Source organism: Macaca thibetana, chromosome 1, assembly GCF_024542745.1.
Source record: "Macaca thibetana thibetana isolate TM-01 chromosome 1, ASM2454274v1, whole genome shotgun sequence".
NCBI lineage: Eukaryota > Metazoa > Chordata > Mammalia > Primates > Cercopithecidae > Macaca > Macaca thibetana.
The window spans coordinates 83,130,428-83,151,343 of record NC_065578.1 but is presented as its reverse complement, the minus strand read 5'-3'; the positions used below and the strand labels follow the sequence as shown (position 1 = coordinate 83,151,343).

At 35.4% G+C, this 20,916-nt stretch overlaps 1 protein-coding gene across 6 annotated transcripts in view; it reads left to right on the top strand.

The window, feature by feature from the left end:
* Nucleotides 1-9,251, top strand: part of TTLL7 (tubulin tyrosine ligase like 7) — a 143,656-nt gene extending 134,405 nt beyond the window's left edge. For 5 of the 6 annotated variants that reach the window (XM_050805770.1, XM_050805773.1, XM_050805771.1 and 2 more), the window contains one exon: nucleotides 4,223-9,251. In XM_050805770.1, the coding sequence (XP_050661727.1) occupies nucleotides 4,223-4,343 (121 nt within the window). In that variant the 3' untranslated portion in view covers nucleotides 4,344-9,251. The remainder of the gene's footprint in view (nucleotides 1-4,222) is intronic. The other variant, XM_050805775.1, reaches the window with a different exon arrangement.
* Nucleotides 9,252-20,916: the final 11,665 nt, after the last annotated feature.

Genomic DNA, 20,916 nt, shown 5'->3' with positions numbered 1-20,916 from the left:
ATGTTCACAGAAGCATTATTTATAAGACAATAGCCAAGAGATGAAAACAACCCGTGCCCATGAACAGTTGAAGAGATAAATATGGTATACACATGTAATAGAATATTATTCAGCCACAGTATGGACTGAAATTCTGATACAGATTACAATGTAGATGACCTTTGAAAACATGCTAAGTTACACAGCCAGACACAAATGGACAAATCTTGTGATTCCATTTATATGAGGCATGTATAATACGCAATCTCATAGAGACAGAATATAGAATACATGTTACTAGGGGTAGGAAGGAAGGGAAAATGGGGCGTTAGTACTTCAAGGGTAAGGAGTTTCTGTTTGAGGTGATGAAAAGTTCTGAAATTAATGGTGATGGTTACACACATTGTGAATGTACTTAATACACACATTGTGAATGTACAAATCATACAATTAAAAATGGTAAGAAAAACACTGTTTAATAGTACATTTCATGTTTTATATTTCACTATAATATAAATATTTTTAAAAGACAGGACAAATATTCTGATGGACTTTATTTACCCCTGGTTTTCCAAACCAGGTCCTAAAATTATTCTGGGGAAATCAGGGGTCCTGGTCTTAACTCCAGGAAGAGGAAAAGGAGGTGGGTGTAGCTTATGTTTTCAAGGTTAATTTCTACCAGTCTTGATATGCTTCATGTTCCAGAGATCCTCCCGGTCAGCAATAAATTGGTATATAAAAGACAAACTAATTCTACATCAATCAGGAATTACATAAATGCGGGCTCTATGTTTGCATTTAATATAATGGTTATGTAAAGATGTGCACACCTGCCTTAGGGATGAGGAGGATGAGGAGTGAGGCTATGAAACAAATAGGGTAGTTTGAGGTATTTCTCCTTGGCATGAATTAGCAATGAGTTAGCCATTTTCATATGTAAATAATAAGCTAGAAAAATAGGTAAGCTCTAAACTTTTCCCATTTTTTAGTGCCTTACACAAATTCTTTAATCCGTAAACCCACTTCCTTGAGATAGTCTTCTGCTTTAAAAAAATCAAATTATTTATCTTCATTGCAAGGAACATTTCAAAAACAATCTTCGATGTTCAGCTAGTGTTGGATTTCCCAAGACATATTAATGGAGATATTAAGGCAAATAATCCATTGTATTTCCCTGCAACACTTTAAAATATCCCACAGCACTTGCATTAGGGAAGAAAAGTGTTTCTTCCAATGTAATTTTATATGCTTTTTTTAGTTCATGCCGAACTTCTTTTCAAGTCTGAATAAAAAGTTTCATCTTTTTCTTCTTCTATGAAAAAGTTTAGGTTTGCGGCATATATAATTATCTTTCTATTTTCTAGATTATTTTATACTTCACATTTCTGGAAAAATGAGTATAATAATTGTACCCATTAGTTTTAAAACTGAAATTAGTATACAATGATAATTATGTAGAATTGTCATGACAATATAGTATGGTTGCTAGGAGCTCTGCTGCTGGAGCTAGCCTGTATGGATTTGAATCCTGGCCCTGCCACTTTCTAGGTAGGAGACCCTGAGCAAGGCATTTGACCCCTGTATGCGTCATGAAGTTTATTTATCTGAGCTAACAGTAAAATGGAGCTAACAGTAATATCTACCATATAGAATTGTTATGAGAACTAAATGAGTTGATATCTGTAAAGCAATTAGAAGAGTGCTGGGCACAGAGAAAACACTATTTAAATATTTGTTCAGTAAAAGAGTGTAAGTTAGTTGTGATCCTGGACTTTGTGCTTTTATTTTTTCATGTGCAAAATAGTGATCTTTATCTCGAAAGAATATGTAAATGTTACTGAAATGTCAATAGTAACTGTTACTTGGAAATTCTTTGAAAGAAAGTTGGTAGACATTACTGTTTACCGTGTAATTATCAGTATAATCAGAATGTATCTTCAGTAGAAGGTAGAGTAACTCTCAACTACTATGAAATAGTGGATTTTGATCAAACACCTTGTTTTCTTTTGCAACTTTGCCCTAGATAGGAAGGATAGCCTTTTCATGGCAGAAGATACTGAATCAGTCATCATGACCTCACCAATTGTTGACATAGTAATTAATCCATATAAATTACCCAAGTGATCGTAAGAAAGTAATTTATATAATCTGTGATGTGAGAAATCATTTGTTTTATTATTCATCACCTGTTATCCAATTTTGATTTAATTTGGTTTGTTTTATGTTATTTTACTGCTCTATTAACTTAATGATTTGAGTAATTATTTATAGTTTGTGATATTAGGTAATAGGTTTAGAAGATATTATTAGATAATTCATGATAAAATGATATTTATGGATATTATAGAAAGTTCTGCTATTTTAATCTGAATGCTGCATATAGTTTGATTATAATACATTTCTTTCTACATAATTCATTTAACACAACTATAAATACAATTTTCCATTGACATAGAATTATCATAGTTATCAATATTATTTAACATAGAATAGACAGCTAATTGTGCCCTCAGTCCTCTGTTTATCATGTATCTGTGGGAGTATGATACTATCCCTGGAGAATTCTAATGTCAAGTGAAGAAAATAAATGATTTGAATCCGTCCCACTGTTTATTTCCCACGACTAATTACAAATCTCTGTATATTGCTGCTTCTGCTCTTAGACATTCCTCATAAGTATCTTTATCCTGATTTTATAGCATTTCCTTATCATCATTACTAGGACTTATATTTTGAATAGCGTTGTTTGCATTTGTTTATATAGATTTCCTTGGCCATTTCTCTCTGGACATATAGATTGGACTGGCCTAATGCTAGTCAACATTTTTCACAGGAAAACAGATTCTACAGGTGCACAATCTCTTACTTGCAATATTTAATTTCCAAAACTTTGAAAACTCGAAAACAAAACATAACTCATTTGAGACCATCCTGGCTAACATGGTGAAACCCATCTCTATTAAAAATACAAAGAAAAAAATTAGGTATGGTGGCACACGCCTGTAATCCCAGCTACTTGGGAGGCTGAGGCAGGAGAATCGCGTGAACTCGGAGGCAGAAGTTGCAGTGAGCCGAGATCACGCCATTGCACTCCAGCCTGGGTGACAGAACCAGACTGCATCTCAAAAAAAAAAAAAAAATGTAACCCCTCTGCTGCCAAATCTGACCTGAATTGACATGAAGTTATTTGTAGTCTTTATCTGATTTATTGTGAATATTAATACATTTTACTACAGAAATGTAATGGTTTGTTTACAAGATGCTGCTCCAAGGCTCTGATGGAGGTGTTATATAGTAATATAAATAGTATATATAAATCACCATATTATCTTTCTAAAATCTTAAAAAAATCACATATTTTGAAATACATTCGGCTGCAAGGGTTACATGCAACCTGTAATCATGATTTTTTTTTTTTTTGGAGACGAAGTCTCACTCTTGTCCGCCAGGCTGGAGTGCAATGGCACGATCTCAGCTCACCGCAACCTCGGGCCCCAGGTTCAAGCGATTCCCTGGCCTCAGCCTCCCAAGTAGCTGGGATTACAGGCATCTGCCACCATGCCTGGCTAATTTTGTATTTTTAGTAGAGATGGGGTTTCTCTATGTTGGTCAGGCTGGTCTTGAACTCCCAACCCCAGATGATCCGCCTGTCTCAGCCTCCCAAAGTGCTGGGATTACAGGTGTGAGCCACTGCGTCCAGCTGATTGTTTTTGATATTCTGTCATCATGAGCACTCTATGGTCAAAGAATATAAAATTTATATTCTAATTAGGAATGTTAATCTTTAACGTTTTCTATTAGGTTACCTATAGTAATAATACATCAATGATCTATTATTAAATTACAATCAGTGGTTCTGCCTCCCTCAAAACAAACAATTATTGTTAATGTGGCTAGTCAAATTCTCAAATCACATGTTTTAGAAAAATATTTGGCTCCACATATTACAAGGACTGATGATGAATTCTAAATTAACATTAGCCACATAAACAGTTTCACAGTATTTGAGTACAATGGCTCTTTATGGGATGTCTTGGGATGCTAACGTCATATATTGCATCTATATTTAGCTCTTCTCTCCTTCTTTCCTACAGTCTGGGGGAGGAAATCTTTTTATATGAATTGCATTTTTGTTACAGTAACATTTCTCATATAGAATACGTAAATTGCTAACCACATAACCCTTTAGTGAGTTAGTTATAATTTGCTTGTAAAAATCTAATTTGTTAACTATCGTTTTTAGGTATTTACTACCAGGGAGTACCCAATTCTTCTTGAGAACACCAACCTACAACTTGAAGTACAATTCACCTGGAATGACTCGCTCCAATGTTTTGTTTACATCCAGATATGGCCATTTGTGAAACAGAAAGGAAGATCGCCATTGGTTATACATAACAGCAATTCATTTTTTCCTCTGAAGTTGAACATGCAAAGAACATGACCATTAAGTGCTGTTTTATGTATATAAGACATATATATGTGTGAAAATATATGCACATATGCACCCAAATAACATATATTTATTATATTAAATAATATATGAAATAAGAATTAGCAGAAAATGGAATATAAGACTTAACCTTTCTGGAAATGTAATAAACCATGTTAAAATTGTTTACACAAATACGTGAATGTCTAGAACTTGCTAGGTTTATAATTAATTCCTTCCTACTAGAAATGTTATTTTTGCTGCAGAGTATATAAAACAAATTGATCTCGAGGATCCAATTACAGTGTTAAATTATTTTCTAGATAACATGCCTTTTGACCTGAAAAAGGGTTTAGTATAATACCTTAAAAATTCTCATATATAGTAGCCATTTTAAATGAAACAAAAAGATTTAGAAGCCTGGTGTTGCTTGATGATAAGATTAAGAAATTTAAAACGGGTTTATCATTAACATAGCACACTAAAGTACTAGAAAAGTCATAACCTGATTCTCTAACCTTTTTATTCCTCTATGTGGAAATTTAGCTACTTGTAATAATGTACATTTTCAGTAAGGATCTGGTGAGATCATATTATGGTCTAAAATGGAAGATAGGCCGGGCAGGGTGGCTTATGCCTGTAATCCCAGCACTTTGGGAGGCTGAGGTGGGTGGATCACCTGAGGTCAGGAGTTTGAGACTAGCCTGGCCAACATGGCGAAACCCCATCTCTACTAAAAATACAAAAATTAGCTGGGCGTGGTGGTAAGCGCCTGTGATCCTACCTACATGGGAGGCTGAGACAGGAGAATCACCTGAACCCAGGAGGCAGAGGTTGCAGTGAGCTGAGATCGTGCCATTGCACTCCAGCCTGGGCGACAAGAGTGAAACTCCGTCTCAAAAACGTAAATAAATAAATAAATAAAAAGATACAAATAAATAAAATGGAAGACAATCCAATGGGTTAAAAATAAAATGTAAACTAGCTTTCATTTTTACTTTTCATAGAGAATCACATAAAGGAACAGAAAATGATGGTAACAAAATCTTTCTATATGGCTTTTATGTCTTACACCACTCATTTTTATTTGGAAAGTATAACTTTGATGGGTTTAACATGGTTAAATACAATTTCTCCTGTTTCGCAGAAGTAGAAGAGCTGACACGTTTCACTCATTTTAGTGTTATAGGATAATGAGACAAACTTATTTTTATAAATCTCTCAAGGTTGAAACCAATTTATATTGCAAAGTCTAATACAGTAGTTTCTCATTGCACCACAGAAAACAGTTAAAGGACTGTGAATAGAGGATTTCAATGACCACATATTACAAGTCATCAGTGTACCCTTTAGGGTTTTAAAAAAATCAAAGCAGAGAATGAAGTGTTCTTGTCCAAAGTTGTTATGCATAAATTTCATAGCAGTTTACTTCCTTTTCTTGAATACAGTTTTTAAAACCAAGAATGAGCTTTCAGATTTCCATAAAAATATAAGCCGTACTACTTAGACAATGAAATAATCAGTGCAGCCGTCACTTCTTAGAATGTATTTAAACTTCTTCCCCCAACAGTTTTATTTTCTCCCAGCTGCTAATTATTTTCGAAATTCATGAATGTTTTACCTCCTTTTACTATTCTAAAAGTTATTTCAGGAAGTGGCCCCAAAGCAGGAGAACTGAGAGGGGCAAATTCGCCTGGTTTAATTCATAGCCTGAATAATTGGCAACCTAAAGTTATAAGTTAGATGTATTTTTCTTTCCAAGCCATCTTCTGAGTCTTTTTTAGGCTGAAATAATTTGTTTGTTTCCTAAATTACTGCTAGCTACTTGATTCTTTATGACTACCTAACATCCACATTTGGTAGATACTTTTCCTCTCTGCATGCGTCCCAAAGAAGAATTTGCTATTGTGGAAGAAGAGGATAAGGGTATCAGAATGAAGGAAATTACAGTGACTACACTGTTTATGACTCCATGTTGTGAATTCTTAAATATGTTATGGATTTTTTTAGAAAAAATAATGCAAAAATTGGGATATTACCGAATGATCCATAAGAATGATCAACAAGTAATAAGTCTTTTCATGGAGTTCATTTTTCTTTTAAATTCATATGGCCACAAAAAATATATATATAACTTTAAGTGTCTGATATATGATAACAGCCCAGTTTGTTGGCCACTCATTTGCATTATCTTAAATCACAAATAATTACTTAATTTGCTGGAGTGTGTGCTTTGCAACTTTTGTACCAGAGCAAAATTTTTATTTAAAACAAAAAATAAGAGTGCCCATCACTAGGAGAAATACTCTTCCCAGAAAACACACACACACACATACACACACAATTTTAAAACTGAGTAAATTTAAATGTGTGGAAGTACCCCACAAATTGATTTCAACAAATAAATTTCATTTCTCTAGCTACTTATGTCTGGACTTATTTTGAGCATTACAATTTTATTGCCTTCATTTGCCTATTTAGACTGATGTATTTTGATATGATGAAGTTGTGAATAAAAGCCTTGTGTTCATTATTTATATATACTACCTGGTATGCTATGTACTGTGTCTGCTCTAGTGCTATTCCCTAATGAGCAACTAAGAAGAGAAGACACAACAATAAACCATGGAAGTCTCGAGAGGCCATGGAAATGATTTAGAGGTGTAAAATATTCCCCAGTTTTTATTATAAATTTTTATTCATAGGTTAAAACATATCAGCATAAGTGATAGTACAGGTGTGACTCCCTTTTCTAGGAGAGAAAATAGCTTTATCTGAAAACTCCAAAAACTTTAATCTTATCAGAGGTTTTTAATAGGGGAACTGGGTTTACTTACAATGAAAGCATATTTTCATTCTGCTATAGAAAAACATATCCCTGCTCATTCAGTAAATCTAAGATTGGAATGCTTTCTAGAACTGTGCAATATTTGAATAATTTCTAGAATTGTCTAAGAAACAACCTTTTTTATTTTAAATAATCACCTACAAACGTAGTCTGAGACTGCAAATTAGTTTTCACTTGAATAATTCAGCATTGTAGATTAGTTACCATTTGCTCTATATAGTCTATTGAAGGAACTACTGTTATTCATATTTTGATTAATTTTACTAGCAACAAATTTTTATTTTAGTAGCATTGCATTTACCTTAAATATATAAAAATGAAGTTGTAACAGGATCAAATATGGAAATGGCAATGGTAACTCTGCCTAGAACATGGTTGAATGTCCTTGGTTATCTGTAAGTTGCAAAGATCTATACAAATTTTATCATATGTCAAAATGATGTCTAAATACACAGTTTCAACTATTTCTTCCTCCCTAAAACTAAAACTAAAGCAAACCCAAATGAAGAAACCTTAACTTCTTTTCATCTAATAGTTACACCCAACTAGATAATAGTAGCTTCTAGGCATCAATAAAAAGATTTCATTTTAACTGTCTTTTTAATTTGTAAAATATATGAGTATGGAATTTTGTATCTAACTTGAAATTTCAGATGTTTTAATAATCAAATACTTTCTTCTTTAGCATGCCAAAGTACTAATAGTTTAAAAAATTTATTTAGATCTAAACATATACATTACTTGACTTTTTCAAAAGTATCAAAAAATTGATAGCTGCAGAAATGCCATTATTTGATTTTCTATAAAACATTGATTCATTCTTAAATGTATATTCTTTAAAAAATAGTAAATACCTCAAGAGTGACAGAAGACTTTCCTTTTCTGTAATGCTAATTTAAACTTTGAGTCTTAGTTTACATGGTCATAGGGGTTAAATAATAAAATGTATACCTGTACAATTAATTGTGTTCTTATGACCTGATGATTTTTTGAAAATTTGCTTTTCTCTCAAGAAATTTAAGTTTTCAAGGGCCATATTAGTTATCTAAATATTTTGGTCTAATGTTGACTTACAAATAAATAAAAATTTAGAAATATATTCATGATGACAATTTTGTTACTTACACTGCCTATTCTTTCTTTATTTCTTTTTTAGTTCAAAGGTGAAATTTTGATCTTTGTATTAACAAAGCCTCAAGAAAAGAGAAATCCTGCCTTTTAAACATTGGTTTTCATTGCATTTTATGGTGGTGTGGTTTTGCCTCAGCAATAATAAAACATAAAATATGTTGTTGCATCAAGTTCAGTTTGTCTGCTGAGATTATTTTTAAGAACCAGGTTGAAGTCTCTATGCCTAAAAAAACATTTATTGTCTGGATCCATATAAAGCAAGTTACATGGCTACAAATAAGTCTTGCAACCAAAATTGGTATATTAAAATTTACTGCACACTTGGAGATTGCTGCCATTTTTTGGTGCTTTTGGGGCCTCATCATAAAGGGATGTATTGTATATTCAGGGAAAATTACTCAAGTTACACATTCTACATTAACTGTGCTGTATTATCTACAGCTATAATCAATGGACCAATAGTTCCTAAATTAGTAATAAGGCTTACCTTACAAAAGTAATGAGATAACACTGATATTTCTGTTTCAAAGGCTAACAGCAATTCTTGGGTCCTGAGCTAATCATTTCATACAATAACTAATGTACATGCTACAACATCTGAATATTAATGGTTTTGCCGCAGATTCTGGGTATGAGGATTAGCTTTAAAGCCATACATTTGCTAACATGAATCATGACTCAAATTATCCCCATGTGCTTTACTACCTGTATATGAATGCAAATGTTACAGAAAATATGCTTGAAATGTCAATACAGTGTGCAATTAGCGTTGCATTGTCATGCTCCAGCATGTGATATCTGTATGGTGAAGTTATTTCAATTACTCTGATATGTTACTACAATAAAAAAAGTTTAACCTAAGAAAGCTACAATATGTCATCAAATGCTTATTTCTGTTTTACACACACACACACACACACACACACACACACACACACACACACAAATGGCTTTGTGTAATAGAAGAGATTGGCTCCCAATTAAGGTTTCAGACTGATGAGATATATTTTTACAGTAATTTTTACTGTTTACAGACAGCAATCGCACTATGGGGATAACTGCCTGCTATTAAAGTCAGGTCAAGTCAGCATAATTTGTGTCAACTCCTCTCATAGTTAACTAGAAGGCCAACTGTTCTAAAACTTAGAAATGACATTTTTGTATCTAGCATCATGGATTATAGCAAAAGTATTACTAATCTGATTAGAATTATGTCAGCATCTCAGCTATGAAGTTCATTTTTTTCAGTAATTTATAATCTTGTTACTGTCAAAACTTAGAATACTAAGCCTCAAAAATAAGCATATCATATTGCCATTTATGCCATTGTTCTTTAGGATAATTATGTATAACGTATCTAGAATAGTTTTCCTTTAAAAAAAGACGCACTTTGGATAAAAATTTAGGAAATCAGAATGTTAATGCATGTATGCCTTGCTTTTTGGAACTGACAACCAAATGGTATAATGGTTGACTCTTAAACATGTATTTTAAAAAATTCGTTATTTTTATAAAGTTAAAATATTCTATAAAGGCTTTGAAAGTTGAATTTATTTCTTTCAATGACTGCTAAAGATGAGGCCAATGTGGGTAGTTTGCTATCTCCCTATTTTATCAAATAATTTTAATTATATATATAATTTCATCTTTAATTGAATGAAAAACTTTTTTAAATTACAAAATAATCTTGGAATAATTTCAAGTGTTAGAAAACTATAGAGTACCTTAAAAACAAAATAAGCATTTGGTTCTTTTGTAGAGAATAACATAATCCTTAACTTGGAGAGAGTTATCTTTTAATGGTTATTCATCAGGTATGTATACAGTATAGTGACAACGATGCCCATCACCATGGTCAGGCAAATTTGGAAACAGTATAAAAATTGGAAGGTGTTTCTCTACTTTCAGTACTTTCAAGAGTCTTTAATATCCTCAGATGCGTTGAGATTTTCCAGAAAGGGACAGGAACCTGCATCAGTTCCCAAACTAATTTCACCATGGTATCTTTTATTGCAGTGCATCTCCCAGGACTAGACTTCTATTGAGCACACTTTGGAGAACACCAAAATACACAAATTCATTCACTAATAAAGTAATCAAAGCATTTAATCATGTATTTATCAAATATAGACTGGTGGTATAAATATGAACCCTGACAAATCTGGTGCAAGAAATTTATTTGCACTTGTCACTTGAGAATTTGGTCATTTCCAGGGGAATATTTGAACCAGGGTTCAAGAGGGATGCCTTGAGGCTAGGAAGGATGGCCAGAGGTAAATAACCCTAATGATAAACATGCGTTATATTAGATATTTGCGACATAATCACGATATGCGAAGTAATGCAAAATGCTTGAGAATGTGGTCAGAATGTCATCCAAACCTTTATGAATAGATATTAATCATTTATTGGGTCATATATGATGAAAGTTCATCTTTAATAAGAGTCTAAAGTCATCCATCAGCAGATGAAAACTTTGCATAATAACAGGATATATCTAGAAACACTTGCTGGCCATCTGAAAGTATCTTCTTACACAAAACAAAAAGGCCTGTTTATGGCAGACTTACTTCCTTCAAAGCTGGAATTTATTCAGAGTTTGTCATATTTGTGAGAGACAGCATTTATCAAGTCAGATATTTTTTCTAAGTTTTCTTTAAGTAACATGTTAGGCCTTAAGAAATTTTATACTCTATTCTGTGTGGTTCCATGTGAAATACTGCTAAATTAATCTCCTTCTTTAAAAATACAATAAATATACCACTATTTGGTGTATTTAGGGAGTATATGCTGATGGCACTTAGTGACCTAAATTGCGCTATTTTATACAGTTATCAAAAATACTAAGATTTTTTAGACTTAGTAGTGTTTTGACTATTTGCACAGCAATGGATTCTCATTGTTTTTGAAATGTTTTATTAAGGCAGTCTTCAATCTTTGATATTGTAAAGAAACATACAATGAGAATATGCAAATTCAAACTCTTGTCCTCTCTAAGAATGGGTGCAAACATACAAAAACCCTTTAAGTATTAACTAGACACTGCAGTGACAAAAATGATCAAGGATAATAAAAGTCTGTATTAATAAATCTAGTCAAGTTCCATCCTGTTACAACTATGCTGCTGTTAGTGTTAGAATAACTTGTAAAAGGTCAAGAAACATTTTTTTAAACCTACAGCATGCTTTTAGCAGTAAAAACTACCCGTGTGTTCATAATATATTGGATTTAGAGGAAAAGTATATGACATAGTGTATGTGAAAAATCTAGGTATATAAACCTTAATACAATCTAAGAAAATACCATTTCAGAATATTGCTTCATTTTCATTAAAACGATGAAAATGTGAATTCAGAAAACCACTTAGTCCTTAGGCTAAAAATAGGTAGATCATCAAAACCTAATATCATTTTAGTCCAAATTGGTGTTTGCTCAGTAAATGTTCTACATCATAATGTGAGAAGTACAAAGGGAAACTCAAATTTGGGGAAGAAATTGAGGGGACTTTGAAAAATAAGCAAATTTAGCTAATTCCATTGTGTTTGACTCTTCCCAAACTGAAGTCAGACTTGTCTTGAAACAAAGAATAAGTAGATACCTCGGAAATTAGCTTGATTTCATATTTTAGCCTCGGGTTTTTCAGTCAAATAATACTTCTATTTGCTTTTTGAATTCTTGTTTTTTCCTGACCATTTCTCAGTTTCTAAATTTCATCTCATTCAGCTTCACCTTTTCCCAGTGAAGCACTGCCACGTTACTCTCATTCTAAAGGTACTGGGTAAATCTTGTCTATTTTTTGGTTGTTTTAATGAAAACATTTTCTTATATTTGTAAGAAAGAGCAAAGGCAGATTGCACTTCTACATTATTATTTACATTCTTGGAATAATTTTTTTTCTTAGAAAATTGGCCCACAGTCATTGTCCTGTTTTTCTGAGCAGTAGGTAAATAATGACAACTTCTGTAAGTTCTGTGGCTACTGAGAATCTCTTGAGAATTATATGTTCTGGTAAACTGCAAGAGGGCCACTTCAGGACCTGAAATGTTCTAAGAAACATTGATCTTGCTTCTTCCTACCCGTGCTAGAAATTTCCACGCAGTTTGCAGATCCAACCTAGGTACTTGTTAGATGGGTGATTACAAATTTCTTAAGGGCTGTGTAGCACCATCACACTTTGCCAAGTAATCTCCAAGCTTTGGGAAAATAAAACGAAGCTCCTTACAAACCCTGGATTCTCCTTTCCTCGCTTCTTTAGCTTCCTACCTATCCTCTACTTTATTGTCTCTTTTTCATCTGTAATAGAACATACACTGCAACAGGAAGCTGAAGATGTGGGTTCCCATCTTAGTTCCATCCTGGTTCTTCTATCGACTAGCTGAGAGAAATAGGGTTGCCAACTTTGTCTATCTGAGAGTTTTGTTGTGAGGAAAATAACAAGCACTAGGCTTTGGAGTAAAGTGTAATTTTCTCATTGCATATTAAAAAACAAAACCAACTCACCCGATTGTCAGAAAGATTCTATCTACTTTGTGATTCTAAGTCTGGGGGGGTTAGCGTTGAGTTTCAGGTTCTGTAAGAATGGGACTAAGGAAACTCATTACCAGGTGGTAATCATCTTCATCTATTCAATAACACCGTTTGGTATACACACTGAATTGTGGCACTGGAGAGTCACATACAACTGAAGTAACTCACCAACAGGTGGGCACGTGGGGAGAGAGAGGCAGCGGCGCCTCCCAGGCGCTCTCCCTGATACAGAGGCGGCGGGGGCCAGGGCTGTCAGGTCATCCAGGCCCACGTGCCAGGCTTCGGCTCATCAGCCCGAGGGCAGAGCGGGAAGCTCCGCCCCTCGGGGAACCCCGGCCAGTGCGCAGTTCCCATGCCAGGGGAGTTGGCGGCGGGGCCCAGCCGAGGTGTAAGTTCCACAGCTTCACCCCTGTCGGTGTGAAATCGGCGTGAAAGATGACATAAAACAGGCTTCCCGAGTAGAACCTGCCACCCTGGGCTGGTGGGGACGCGGCACCAGGGGGGGCCGGGGGAAGTCGCTCGGACAGTGGTCCTTGGGTCAGCGCCTTCCTCGGTGCCCTTGGGCCAGGCCGGCGCGGCCCGGGACGCCCCGGAGGACCTGGGGAAGAACTGCCCGGGCCAGCCTCTGGCTGTCCCAGGCAGCGGCTGGAACCCAAGTGGGCCCTGGCGGGATCTAGGACAGGGAGGGTCTGCGGCGGAGCCAGGAGGCCTGAGAGGTCCCGAGGTGGGTAGAGAAGGGCCGCGAGGGGGCGATGAGACAGCGAGTGGCCGGGCCTAGGAGTGGCAGGTGTCAGGAGAGCAGTCAGGACACCGTTGCTCAGAGTCCAGGCCTGTTAGGACCAGAGCCTACCCCGGGTGGCATGGTGATGATCCAGATTCAGGAGACGTGTCTGAGAAAGGATCGTTCAGACTTTGTGACCTATTTTACATGAGGAATAAAGGATAGAGGTCAGGAAACTTGTCTAAAAATTTTTTTCATTGTTGTTAAAAAGTTCATTTAGTGTAAAACAGGCAATTATCTGTGCGTTTAATATGCAGGCTAAGGTTGTTTCTTTCAGGCTTTCTTTCGCTGTGGCAAGTAATTTCTATTTAACAAATATATGTTGAGTGCCAGCTGTGTGTCAATTGCTATGCTAGATAACAGAGAAACAAATTATTAATAACATCCTCACTTTCCATGAGTTCAAATTCTAGTACAGGAAAAAGTCATCTAAATAATTCTAATGAAATGTCATAAGGCTAAATAACAAAGGTATATGTAAGGAATTCTATCAAATGTTCTATTAACTGTCAGCATGGAACAATTAAGAGACTACCTCTGGTTTCCAGATGGAATGGCCCTTATGGACATCAGGTATAATGGGTCACTTGCTTAACAGAAGGCAGAATTGCATATCTAATATTTTAGGTTATAAATAAGGGCATATAGTAGAAAGAGGCAAAAAGAAAAAATAAAGACAATCTACCTCGAAAACCCAACTAAAACCTCTCTCTTTAGAAAGGGCTCCTGGATTTTCTACAGTTTTATGTTTTATCCAGATGAGAGGTGTGTAATGTAGTTGCTAAGAGGCTGGACTCAGGAGCTAAACTGCCAGAGTTTACATCCCAGCTGCACCACTTACTAATGGGTTGACTTTGTGTAAGTTGCTTAATACTTTGTTTCTCATTTTGCTTATATGTGAAATGGGGATGATAACTATAGTCCCCATAAGATTGTTATGAAGATTTTTGCATTTCTAAAGTTAAGAGATGAAGTCTCATTTTCATTCCCTATGATAGAGCCTTCAGGATGACTGTATCCAGAGGTCGAATTTTTATTTTATTAAATAAATACCTCATTGATTTAGTACAGTTTTTTTCAAAGTTATTTTTTATCTGGTTTTACAGCAGATTCTGATTGCATGTTATATTTAAAACTGATTCTCATATATCTTCAGCTTAATGATTTGTAACATTGAAAATTGCATTTCCATTGATTGTTCTTTGCAGCATGATTGTTCTTTCTATGTTACTGATATGATGATCTTTCTGTCCTTCTGCCAATAATTGGAAACAATCTTATATCATGAGCTATCTTTTTATTCTGAGGCTTTAGTGTTTGTGTAAACAAATAACTCTTGCTGTTCAATGATTATATTTTCTTTAACATCTTTTCGCCTAAAACATGCTTTTGTTATTGGCTTTCATTATAAGGAAATACATGAAAAGATGAATTTAAAAGGCTCTGTTTCTGCCCTCCATGGCTGGTACTGTTTATCAGTTGCTCAGCGGTACTGTCACTGCTGGTGACATTGTTGGGGCTATTTAGCTGAACTATCGCTCAATTAGTCTCTTTCCATTATTTATATGTAACCATTAATTAATTAATATTATATTCTCTTCAACAGAATAGTCACCTTGAAGTATAATGTCTTCAAGTGGGTCCTGGGGGCATAGGCAGAACTGGAGTAATAATCAATCAAACCTTCCCTTGATAATCCTCCCCACACAGTGCGCTGTACCTAATGCAAACGCAAGCTACCAGACCGTGCATTATGAGTTCATTTCCATGCTATTGACATATGTGAGCTGCAGAAGTCTGTGATGCTTCAGAAGTTAAACTCTCATGTTTTCTAGATAGGAGGTCCTTATCTAAGATTTTAAATGCCATAACAGTTGTTTTCTGAAGTTGTCTCTCTGAACTTATGGGTAAATCTCCCAAGTGAAAGGAAGACCCTAAAACGTTCCCATGTCTTGCCTTCTTCTAAAGGTAAGGGTAACCCAGTGAGCACACGAGGGGCTTGGCTTATGAAGCATCATTTTCAAGTCTTTGCCAAATTTTTGCTTCCATCTTTGACATCGTCATTCATGCTATTGAACATGTATGTTACCAGTCTCATATTTAAAATACATCAGCATACAAAACATTTTTTCACTTGGTTGAGTGTAGTATTTTGATAAGTGAACAATTTCCCAAAGGTTACTCAGCTGTTTTTGGCTACTGTAGAGAACTGGTTAGAAATACAACTGCTGTGCCACTCTCTGAAAAGACTCTTGATTTGGAAGAGGGGAAGTAGTCATTGTGAACAATTTCTATTCTGATCATAAAATGCTATATATTGTTTGACTTATAAGTATATTAAAAGGAGGGACTTCCTCTGAGAAGTCCTTTATTTGGCATTTATATCCATTGCAATTAAGAAACATTTTAAATTGTCATTAGGCAAAGGGAGAAAGATTTTCTTTTTGGCATGTTCTTTGGCATTTCTAGTGGTATGCTGGTAAATAACAAGCAGTCCTCCAAAAAATAAAAAAATGAAACAAGTACAAAAAGAAAGACAAAACCTTTACTTACAATGACTGAAAATTTCTCTAGTGTAAAAACTCCCACCATGATAGATTTCAACTGTCAAAATTATGCCACTGAACATGGAGTTGGGAAGATATGTGCACAGTCAGCTCTCACAAACTGGTACCAGCCGGCTCCAGCATGCCACTGGTTCTCATCTTAAAATCCGTTATCACAAAAAAATTTTTTTCTGTTACATGTGTGGACTTCTACCACCACTTATGTTTATCCAGTAACTTTAAAAAAACTGAATCATAGTTTATTTCTGCAAATATATAAATGGATGGAGCACTCAGGAGACTCTACCAATATTTTCATCTTCTTTCAGTGAATCAGGTTTTCAAAGCTGAATTCTTACAGAGTTAGTACCCTCTTGCTCTCATTTTGTTTGGCACTTTGTTTATTACAAGATGAAATCTCCTGGGAGTCCATAAATGAAAACATTTCAGTGTGTGCTCCAACCGGCTTTTAATTCATGTCAATTTAGAAACTCAGAATTATTTAAAGTAGTTCTAGCTGTTCTAAGGTTAGCAATTAGCACTTTAATTTGTGCAAATGGCATTGAAAATACTGTATCAAAACAAACTGGTTCTCTTAACCTGAAAGCCTTTTAAAAAGTTTTTAAAAATCAGTGGTAAACAATTTGAACAGTACTGCTTTTCCACCAAGAGAGAGCAACATAAGCACACATAACAAAATATGTTGAAGTGGCCATTTTACATTGTAAGCAGTAGGGTCATGTACATGTGTTACTTAGGAATCTGTTACTTCACCTGCTTCTGAACTTGATGGATGAAGCACAGTGATTAGTTAGGGTTACGGCAGTTGATGATGCATTCTATAGAGATCATCTTTTTGTCTTTAGATATTTTCTATGCACAATATGTTACTTCATTATGATTTCACTTATGATTCACATTTATGAATGTCTAAAAATTGACATTGCTTTTCCTGTCAGAAGTGGCTTTCAACAGGATACCTTTTCTGCATCTGCACTAATAAGGTTAGGAAAAATTGCAATAGTTTTAAATGTGTAAATGGTGGATTTTAAATTTTGTTTTAAGACAGTATATATCCAACTTTAAGAGAACTGGTATGTCTAGAAGTTTTCTTTAATATTTTACTACTGTTACATGTAATGGCAGTTGTTTGAATATAAACAACTGACATTTGCCCATAAAATGGAAGCCTGAAGATTTCATCACTAAATTGTGAACTTTCAAAGATTAACCTTAATTAGAAACTTTGCTGTATTTTGTGGTTTTAAAGTCCTGGCTTAATTATTTTAGGGACACCGTTTCCACTCACAGTTTTCATACTTCAGTAAAACAAAGTGTCCTTAGGTTGCGGTAACTAAATATTAAACTTATATTGCTTCCATATAACAGCAGGAGTACCTGCAAAACATATCAGTTAAAACTCGATAAGGTCAAGTCTTAAAAATAACTGTAACAAATGACTTATTATACTTATTAAACTCATGATTTACAGATCTTCAGATACTTTTCAGCCTCGGGAGTGGGAAGCATTTACCAGGGTAGGTGAAGAAAAAGAAAAAAAAAGGTAATGGCTACAAATAAATGCAACAGTTCTGTGCTTTCAGGAAAGTTATTTTTATGTGATTGCAAATTAAGAAAAATTCAGAAAAAAACAAAATGCACATAAATCATTTAGTGTTAAAATATTTATTTTTAGAAGTCTTTATAGGCAAGAGCATGTGGATTTAACAAATTCTGTATAAATATCTGTATGATTTCTATAGCTTGCTGTTCAGAATGTTGACAGGCATGTGTTAGGAATGTCAATGCCAAAAGAAGGCATTTGCCTTGTGAACCCTTGTGGTGTGGTACTACTCTTATCTTTTTGTACCTAGGCTTGAAAATGTAGTAATTATTTCTAGATCCTTGGTCCAATTTTATATTTAACATTGTTATCTCAGACTATAACAGGTTTTATGTATTCAGTGAGCCACCTTTTTTTTCATAAAAAAGCATGTTCTTAGATCATTTGTATATATGTATAAGTAGATACCTTTCTGTCTCTATCTTATCTATCTATCATCTATCTATCTCTCCTATATAAGAAGTCAATTGTAATTGCCTATATAAAAATGACAAAAATCCTATTTTTAAAATTGTAACCTAAGAATGATTCTACACATTTAAAAATATTTCACTTCAGGTTTCCCTTACACAGAGAGCACTCCTAGTAATTTAAAATAGAAATTAAATGAATGAAATCTTAACTTTAAAGAACTATAAATCCATAAATTTGTTAAACAGGTACATACTGAGCACATACTACGTGCCAGGCACTTCTGTAAGTACTAGCAGTTTAGTGGCAAATAGATCTTTGCCAGTGGAAGAACATTCCATGGAACCTCAAGGGTCCTGGAGTGACACAAGATGGCATATTTAAGGAACAGAAATTGGCCATTATGACAGCTGCGTGAGGAGTCAGGGAGGGTGGTACAGAGAGGCTGGAAAAGAAGGAGCTATTTACATGGGGCGTTTTAGGCCATGGTGTAGAGTCTGGATGTTAAGTTCAGTGGGAAGCCACTGGAAGGTTTTCAGCAGAGGAAAGATGTGATCTGCTACACCCTTTGAAGAAAATAATTCTTACTTCTGTATGGAAAATAGATTGTAGGGTGGCAAGTGTGAATATAAGGTCAGTTTGCTGGCCACTAAAGTTGTCTAAGTAAGAGATGATGGTATTAGGGTTAGAGTGGGAAAGAGGAGATGAAGAAAACTGGAGAAGTTTAAAACATATTTTGGAGGGTACATACATATCAGCAGTTGAGACTTGCTGCTGTCGGGAGTCAATAAAGGGAAAGACTAGAGGATGTGCTTAAATGTTTTGACTTGAGTATCTGAGTTTATGATGATATTTATTTCCATGGGGAGGAACAGGCTTATGAGGGGAGGAGAATACAGAATTCAGTTGGGACACATTAAATTTGATATCTAAGTGAAGTTGTAGGGAAGGTAGCTGTGTATAAAGATAGCTACCATTGTCTTCTCCATTTTTAGGTAAGAGAACTGAGGCACAGAGAGGTTAAGCGCCTAACTTAAGCGTTTATAGTCAGTGGATCGCAGATTAGAATCCAGGAAGCCTGGATCCAGAGTTTACATTTTTAGCCACTCCTCTGCCATTTGGGTGTTCAAGGTTAGGGACATTTAAGACCATGATGTCGAAATGAGCTAATTTTTGGGGAAAAAAGGGTAGAGAGAAGAAAGACGCCCAGCCATGACTAGGTATTTCTGCGCTAGAGGTGGTGAAGGAGGTGAGAAGGTAGTAGGGAGACTGAAAAAGAACAGCCACTGAGGTCAGAGGAAAACCAGGGGTTTGTGGAGTCATAGGGATGAAGGGAGAAATTGTTTCAAGGAGTTGAAAGCTGTGTAGAAGTTGGGTAAGATAAGAGAGGTGGATGAGTCAACATGAGGCTGTATGTCACCTTCCTAAAGGCAGTTTCAATGGGGAGAAGGAAGCCAGTTTAAATTAGATTGAACATACTATGGGAAGCACAGGTACCAAACAAGGAATTAAGCAAGCATCGCACGCTGCTCTATGTGTATAACACAGACAGTAAATGACATCTGTTCTGAGGCAGTAATGTAGAGAACATGAATTCGGAGTCAGATAGACCTGTGTATTAATTCTGCTTTGAACACTAGTGCTGCCATCTTCAGCCTTTTACGTAACCTCTTTGAGCCGCTCTTTACTTATCCATAACGTGTACTCCATATACCCCATGCAAACTCTCAGAAGAAGCTCTACTGTTTATCTCCTTGCTTTTCCTTTTGTGAAATACTACTCCTCTGACCTGAAATCTGTCAAAAGTCCCCACCTGCCACTACCGTCCCCATTAAAAAGTGTCTCAGTCTTTTATGTTGAGGCTATATAATCCTGATTTCTAATGTTGCATTAAAACTTTCTTGTGATTATTCACGTTTTTCCCTCTTATGAAATTGTGCACTAATTAATCATAACAAGGTTCCTGTCTTTCCATTTTGTGTCTCCAGACATCTATCAGATTGTCTAGCAAAGAGTATATATTGCCTAAGTTTCAACTGAACTAAATTACTCATGGCCCACTGTGAGAGTTGAGCCTGAAGTCAGTAAGGACTATTGTGGGGATTAGCAGAGGGCAGGGGATGTTTGAGCTACACAGATGCTCTGGGTAGCAGTGAAAGTGGTGCAGTTGACTTTCAGTTTAAGCTCCAAATGCAGAAACGCGACCAAAAGATCTTCAAAACTTTCTCCGATCACATAACATAGAGAGAAGGCAGCTGTCAGAACAAAGGATCATAGGTCCCCACAGAGAGAACTCAGACATGTTGTGCAGGTTAGAGACAGGGAGCTGCAGCAATCTATAGCCGTGGATTCATAAACTTCATGAAGTAGATTGGAAGGAGGCAAAGGTTTCAGGAAAAATCAGTTGATAATGTTCATCACTCAGTACTCTGAGCTAAGTTTGAGAAAGGCTAAGGCTTAATAATAAGCCCCAAATGGACCTCAAGCAATCTCCAACAGACCTACAGCTGAGGGTCCTGACTGTTAGAAGGAAAACTATCAAACAGGAAGGACACCTACACCAAAACCCCATCAGTACATCACCATCATCAAAGACCAGAGGCAGATAAAACCACAAAGATGGGGAAAAAGCAGGGC